This window comes from Mandrillus leucophaeus, unplaced genomic scaffold (assembly GCF_000951045.1).
Source record: "Mandrillus leucophaeus isolate KB7577 unplaced genomic scaffold, Mleu.le_1.0 Scaffold186, whole genome shotgun sequence".
NCBI classification, from domain to species: domain Eukaryota; kingdom Metazoa; phylum Chordata; class Mammalia; order Primates; family Cercopithecidae; genus Mandrillus; species Mandrillus leucophaeus.
Genome location: NW_012101876.1, coordinates 2,184,696 through 2,192,664, shown reverse-complemented (window position 1 = coordinate 2,192,664; position 7,969 = coordinate 2,184,696). Strand labels below are relative to the sequence as shown.

General features: G+C 37.2%; 1 protein-coding gene across 2 annotated transcripts in view; it reads left to right on the top strand.

Annotated features, from left to right (window-relative positions):
• Positions 1 to 6,796, top strand: part of PLCL2 (phospholipase C-like 2) — a 209,526-nt gene extending 202,730 nt beyond the window's left edge. For both annotated transcript variants that reach the window (XM_011977927.1, XM_011977928.1), the window contains exon 6: positions 5,923 to 6,796. In XM_011977927.1, coding sequence (XP_011833317.1) covers positions 5,923 to 6,102 — 180 coding nt within the window. In that variant the 3' untranslated portion in view covers positions 6,103 to 6,796. The remainder of the gene's footprint in view (positions 1 to 5,922) is intronic.
• The last annotated feature ends 1,173 nt before the right edge of the window (positions 6,797 to 7,969 follow it).

Sequence of the window (7,969 nt, the reverse complement as noted above, 5' to 3'; positions counted from 1 at the left end):
TGGGTGGGTGAAGGAAGTCAGATGAGGCTGTGGGCAAGGACTTTGACTCTCACTCTGAGTTATTTGGGGAGCTGCTGAAGAGTTTTAAACAGAGAGGAAGGGATGTCCTGTGTTTTAATTTGAGCTCTCTGGCTGTCATGTTGAAAATGGAGAGGGAAGACCAGTCAAAATAAACTCCAAGAAAGATTATGGTGGCTTAAACCACAATGGTGGCAGTGAAGATGGTAAGAACTGGTGAGAAACTTTATATATATGTTTTGAAGATTATGACAATAAGACCTACTGACAGGTGGGATGATATATGGAAGAAAAAGGGAAGAGTAAATAATGACACCAGGGTTCTTGGTCCAGGTCAAGAATGGGGTTGCTTTGACTGAAGAGTAGCTGGTAGTAGGAGTAGTAGCAGGATATCAGAAACTCAACTGGACATGTGATGTCCAAAGAATGATGCCTAGATAGGCATTTTGGTAGGTACTAATTGTTATTAATAAAAATAATAAGAGCATACATCAATGAAATTAAAAACAGAAAATGCATAGAGAAAAATCAATAAAACCAAAAGCCACTCCTTTGAAAACCTTATTAAAATCAGTAAGTCTTTAGTCAAGCTAACTAAGAAAAAAGATGATACAAATTACTAATGTCAGAAATGAAATAAAGGATATCACCACAGATTTTATGGACACTAAAAGGATAATGAAGGAATATGATGAACAATTCTATACCCACAAACTTGAAAACCTAGATGACATAGGCCAATTCCTTGAAAGGTACAATCTGCCAAAACTCACATAAGAAGAAATAGGCAATCTGAATAATTCTGTATCTATTAAGGAAATCGAATCAATAATTAATAAGCCTCCAAAACAGAAAGCACCAACCCGGATAGGTTTACTGGTTTCTACTAAACATTTAAAGAAAAAATGATACCAATACTCTACAGTCTCTTCCAGAAAATAGAAGCAGCGTGAATGCTTCCTAACTCATTCTACCAGGCCAGTTTTATCCTAATACCAAACCAAAGACATTACAGGAAAAGAAAACAATAGACCAGTATATCTCATCAACAGAGATGCAAAAATCCTTAACACACTATTAACAATTAAAATCCAAAAATGAATAAAAAGAATTATTCACCATGATCAAAAGGGATTTATACTGGGTATACAAGGCTGATTTAACTTTTGAAAAATCAACTAATGTCATTCATCATATCAACAGGCTAAAGAAGAAAAAGCTCATGGTTATATCAGTAGATGCAGAAAAACCATTTAACAAAATTCAACACCCATTCATGATAAAAATTCTCAGTGAACTAGGAATAGAGAGGACCTTACTCAACTTGATAAGGAACATCTACAAAAATCATACTGCTTACATCATATTTAAAGGTAAGAAACTCAAAGCAATCCTGATAAGATTAGGGACAAAGCAAGGATGTTCTCTGACACCAGTGCTTTCAACATTGACCTGGAAGTCCAGTCCTAACTAATGCAGTAAGACAAGAAAAGAAAATAAAAGGTATATATCTTGAGAAGGAAGAAATAAAACTGTCTTTGTTCACAGATGATATAATCATCTATGTAGAAAATCCAAAAGAATTGACAAAAAAAATCTCCTGGAACAATATAATAAGCAATTATGGCAGGGTTGCAGGATACAAGGTTAATATACAAAAATCAATTGATTTCTTTTTTTAAGAAAAAAAATTTTGAGACAGGGTCTCAAAAAAAATTTTGAGACTCTGTCACCCGGGCTGGAGTGTACTGGCATGATCATGGCTCACTACAGCTTTGACCTCCCTGGGCTCAGGTGATCCTCACACCTCAGCCTCACAAGTAGCTGGTACTTCAGGTGCACACCAACATACCCGGCTAATTTTTGTACTTTTTTGTAGAGATGGGGTTTTGCCATGTCACCCAGGCTAGTCTTGAACTCCTGAGGCTCATGTCTTAGCCTCCCAAAGTGCTGGGATTACAGGCATAAGCCACTACACCCAGCCAATTTATTTCTTATATACCAGCAAAGAACAGGTGGAATTCAAAATTAAAACACATGACCGTTTACATTAGAACCCCCAGAAATAAAATACTTAGGTATTAATCTAACAACATATATATGACTTATATGAGGAAAACTATAAAACACTTGTGAAAGATATCAAAGAATTAAGTTAATGGAGAGATATTCCATATTCATGGATAGGAAGACTTAATATTCTCAAGGTATCAGTTCTTCCCAACTTGATATATAGATTCAACATAATCTCAATCAAAATTCCAGCAAGCATAAAATTAAATAAATCAACCAAGTTATTTTGTGGATATTGACAAACTGATTCTAAAGTTTAAAGAGAGAAGCAAAAGACCCAGAATAGTCAACACAATATTAAAGGAGAGAATAAAGTCAGAGGACTGACTTTATCTGACTTTAAGACTTACTGCAGAGCTACAGGAAATAAAACAGTGTGAAAAGAATAGACAAATAGATCAGCAGAACAGGATAGAAGAGCCCAGAAATAGACCCACATAAAATAGTTAATCGATCTTTGGCAAAGGGGCAAAGGCAATACAGTGGAATAGAGACTTCATCTTTTCAACAAATCGTTCTGGAAAAACTGGACATCCACATGAAAAATTCAGTCTAGGCACAAATCTTACACCCTTCACAAGAATTAACTCAAAATAGAGCATAGACATAAATATAAAACACAAAACTATAGAATTCCTAGAAGATAACACAGGATAAAATCTAGGTGACCTTGGATATGGCAGTGATTTTTCAGATACACCACCATAGACAATCCATTAAAGAAACAATGGGTAAGTTGGACTTCCTTAAAATTTAAAACTTCTGCTCTGTAAAAGACAATGTCAAGAGAATGAGAAGAGAAGCCACAGTCTGGGAGAAAATATTTGCAAAGGACACACCTGATAAAGTACTGTTTTCCAAAATATGCAAGAAACTCTTAAAACTCAACAGTAAGGAAACAACCTGATTAAAACCTGGGCAAAAGTCTGAACAGTCACCTCACCAAAGAGGATATACAAATGGAAAATATATTAGCACCACATGTCACTAGGGAATTGTATGTTAAAATAACAATGAGATACTAATACACATCTATTACAGTAGCCAAAATACAAAACTAACATCACCAAATGCTGGTGAGGATGTGAAACAACAGGAATTTTCATTTATGCTAGTGGGAATGCTAAAAGGTGCAGACAATTTGTCAGAAACTGTCAAACTGTCTGTAGTTCTTACAGAACTAAACATACTCTTATCATATGATCCAGTGATCATACCCCTTGGAATGTACCTAAATGAATTGAAAACTTATGTCCACACAAAAATCTGCATACAGATGCTTATAGCAGAGTTATTTTTAATTGCCAAAATTTGGAAGCAGCAAAGATGTCCTGCAGTAAATGAATGGATAAATAAACTGCAGTGCATCCAGACAATGGAATATTATTCAGCACTAAAAAGATATGAGCTATCAAGCCATGAGACGACATAGAGGCAATTTAAATACGTATTACTGAGCGAAAGAAGCCAATCCAAAAAGGCTACACACTGTGATTCCAACTATATGACATTGTCAAAAAGGCAGAACTGTGGAGACAATAAAAAGATCAGTGGTTGCCAGGGGTTGGGAGTGGGGAAGGATGACTAGCAAAGCACAGAGGAATTTTAGGGTGATGGAACTATTCTGCATGATCCTATAAAGGTAGATAGATGTTGTTATACATTTTTCAAAACCCATGGAATATACAAAACCAAGGATGAACCCTCATTTAAGCAATAGACTTGAGGGGATGTGGCAACATAGGTTCGTTGATTGTAACAAGTATACCACCGTGGTGCGGGTTGTGGCTACTGGAGAAGGTTTGCATAGGGAGGGAGCGTAAGGGAACTCTCTGTAGTTTCTGCTCTGTTTTGCTGTGAACCTAAAACTGTCCTAAAAATTAAAGTTTATTAATTTAAAAAAAATAATATTTGGAGTTTTAAAACACAAATCAAAGACTAGTTACAGTCTATTAAGACTGTGAATGTATGTAGCAATTCTGCTTGTGAAGGGAAATACGCTATTTAACATGAAATTATACTCCTGACACAATGTGCTATATATACAGGAACCTCATAACTAGTAAATTTTCAACATGTGAGTTCAGTGACTAGTAAGAATGAATAAAAATGAAGCTCCTTTAGTTAATCTAAGCAAGGGAACATCTATTTATAGTTACTAATTAAAGGATTCTGTAAAGCAGGAAAACCATGCATGATAAGTGGTAAGCAGCAAACTTCTGTGGATTTGGGCCTCATGATGGTTTAAAATTGCCTTGCAATTTGATCTCACCAGTGGTTGACATTTGACTATAGTCCATTTGCCAGCCAAGGTAAGTCCCTACCCATTGCTGTCTGCAGCTGGCCCCAAGCTCTTGCTGGACAGGAATGCCTTAAAGGGAACGCACACTGGGAGGCAGTTCAGAAAGAGGGAAATGAGGAGGAGGTGTAAGTAGGACAAAGAAGAGTCAAACTACAGAGGAATCATAAAGAAAATAATAGAATAAATTGAGAACCCAAGGGGATGGAAAAAAATAGCAACCAAGGAGAATAAGAAAGAAGAAAAGGTAATAGTGTCAGTAGAAAAAACTGTTAGTGGAAGGCAGGTTAAACTTGGAAGGAAAAATGAACAAAAAAGCAAAGTAGGAGTGTTGGAATTTACAACAATAGAGCACCACATCATCTCTTCTGCTCAATAATTTTGGAATTGTTGGTTGATGCATTAGCCCAGTGTTTCTCAACTGGGGGTATCTCACCCTCCCACTCAAGAGACAGTTATCAATGTCTGCAAACATTAGGGTGTGCTAAGGGTGCTGCTCAATATCTGAAAATACACAAGACAGCTCCCCACCTCCAAGGAATTCTCTGATCCAAAATGTCAAGAACAAAGAGAGTGACAAACTGCGTTGGCCCATTGTCAGCAGCAGTTCCAGACTCCAAGTGACTGTGCTTCAATTCACCCACTGTTTTCTGACCTATATCGTGTGATACTGCATACAGATCAAGTCGATGGTCAGACCTCAGCAAAGAAATTAAAATTTGGCTGATAAATATATCCTGAGTAAAGAATCCTTTGCTTCACTCTTTCTTTCAGCAACTGCTCAGTGAGGACCTGCTGTGTGCCCACGGCTGTCAGCACTTACCAAAGGCTGTGTGGGCTTCAGAGATGGAGAACAGATTAGTGGTTCTTCAGAGATGGAGAACAGATCAGTGGTTGCCAGGGTTTAGGGATGGTGGAGAGGAGGGAGTGGGTGTGACTTCCCAGTGGTGGTGGCGCAGTACTGTGCCTTGGTTGCCATGGTGGTTACGTGAACCCACACGTGATGAAGTCACACAGAAGCGTAGGCACACGTTGTACCCCTGTCAGCATCTTGGTTTTGACATTGTGCTATAGTTATGTGAGACATAACCACTGCGGGAAATTTGGGAAAGGGTACACAAGACCTCTCTGTACTACACTTGTATCCTTCTGTGAATTTAAACATTTCAAAATGAAAAGTTTTTTTTTTTATTCAAACCTTAAAAGGGAAAAGACAAGACTGGCCAAACAACGAATGAAAGATGTAATTGTAACCAGGACAGACAGGAATAGTCCATGCACACAGAACCCCATGCAGATCTATAAATAGAAAGGGCCAGAAAAGCAGCATACTCTTGGAGTATGGTATTGAAACTGGGAAAACAAACTCACTTTGTATTAAAATTGACCTATTCAGATGCAGTGCCAATAAGAAATAATTATGCCCTCTTGTGGAATCAAAATACTTCTATTTCAGTGAAAGGTATGTATTGTTGAAGTCTAACACTAAGTTATGTCATATCTAATACTTTTAATTGCATGTTTTGTTATAGGGACAAGCAGATCTTTTGAAATATGCTAAGAATGAGACTTTGGAGAACCTGAAACAAATCCATTTTGCTGCTGTTTCATGTGGACTGAATAAACCGGGCACCGAAAATGCTGATGTCCAGAAGCCACGCCGGAGCTTGGAAGTCATACCTGAAAAAGCAAATGATGAAACTGGAGAATGAGGAAACTTACAATAAATCATTATGGAGTTTATAACTCTAGGACCAATTGTAGTCAGATGGGACATTTGCTTTGCACTCGCTAATGAGAATAATATTCGGGATTTTAAAGCACAACTGGAATAGCTAATTACAGTCTATTAAAACTGTGAATGTATGTAGCACTCCTGCGTGTGAAGGCAAATAAACTCTATAGCAAGCAATTATATTGCTGGCCAAAATATGCTATATTTGTATACAAAGACATTCTAACTCAGTTCCAGTATGAAGAACAGATTATTCACTCTAGCTCCATTGAGAAACATTTTCCTAAGTGAAAACAATTTCTTAAGATGGAAATGGATTGGATTGTCAAATTATTATTTATTGGAGAAAAAACCTGATCTACGCATTTTTACTTATGTGGGGTTGCCAGAGTATCTGGGTTCTAGATGATTTTGGTGGCATGCTTGCTGAGCCATAATTACTAAGGAGAATGTAAGTGGACAGGTTCCCTGAATCCCCGGGGTCCTTGGAGAGCCATCGAGGAGAATGTGCAATTGGACTGAAGCTCCCTGGCTGAAGACACATGCCGAATCAGCACATGGGTAGAGATGATGTAAAAGCAACAAATCTGGAAACAATACATTGTAAATAGTTTTTCATTGTATGAAGTAGTGTTCACATTAAAAAGATGTTTTATGATATTTCTCCAATAGCAGTACATGTGTTTAATGAAGCCTTAACTTTTAAGATTTCTGGTTCAAAATATTCTACTCTTAAGCGTGGCCACTTACTTGTTGAACAGCTTTGTCAAAAATAAGTTGCTTGTCTGGGCTGACCTTATTTTGCTTTTGGTAAGGTTTCAACAGCTTTAAGCAACAGCAGCTGACTGTAAAGTGAACCGAGATACCCACAGCTGCCCTCTTGATGCTTCTGAATCAGGTTTGTAGTGATGTGCGCCTCAGAATCTGGCAAATAGGAAGTCAAAAGCAGTTACAGGGCAGGAGCAGGTGTAGCTTTCCTCCAGTTCTACTGGCAGCAGATTACTTCAATTTATGTTTGTCTAAGAAAATATCTGTTTTTCCTTCACTTTTGAAAGATACTTTTGAGCCAGCTGAGTTTTTAATCCAAGCTTTTATTTTCCAAATCAGTGAAACTTCATGCTTTCAAGATACTGAACACGGCTGCCTAATTACTGCTTCTCCCAAACCAAAACTGCTTTCAAATTTTGGAAGGGTCAATATTTACTCTAAATCTTCAACAATCCCTTCTTTTCTATTCAGCGACTCAGGGAATGTGAGCCAGATAAGTGTATGTAATCTTCAGCTGAGTATCTTATTAGTGATTTCCTCACAGTTCAAGAGATGCTCAGGAGCTGATGTTGCTCATTTGTTTCTGCCCAGGCTCCTCAGCATCCTCTGTAACAATGCTTTGCTCAGTTGTCTTGTCATTTGCATTCTAATGTGCTTAAGTTAAGGTGTCCATCTCCACTGCCCTTCTCTGGATATAATTTGTTAGAAAATAAGCCTGTTACTTGGATAGTGGTGCTGTTCCCTGCGCACCCAGCTAACCACCAGCCAGTAGCTTAGGTTCTTAGCCCAGAAACGAACTCTACAAGGGGTAAAAATGAATAGGAAATAGCAGAGAATTAAAAGTAAATTTATAGAATGAGAAATGAAATAATGTGTAACCTAGATTATTGTTAAAAATACTTAAACTTAGCTGGTAAGTAAATCGCAATATTCAATTTAAAGTGAAAAATCCAGAAGTCATGAAAAATGTCTTTTAAAGAATAATGAAATTGAAAAAAAAATTTACATGTCTAGTAATGACAGGCATTATCTAATATGTGACTTGAATAACTTTGATAGCAAAACACGTGTAATTT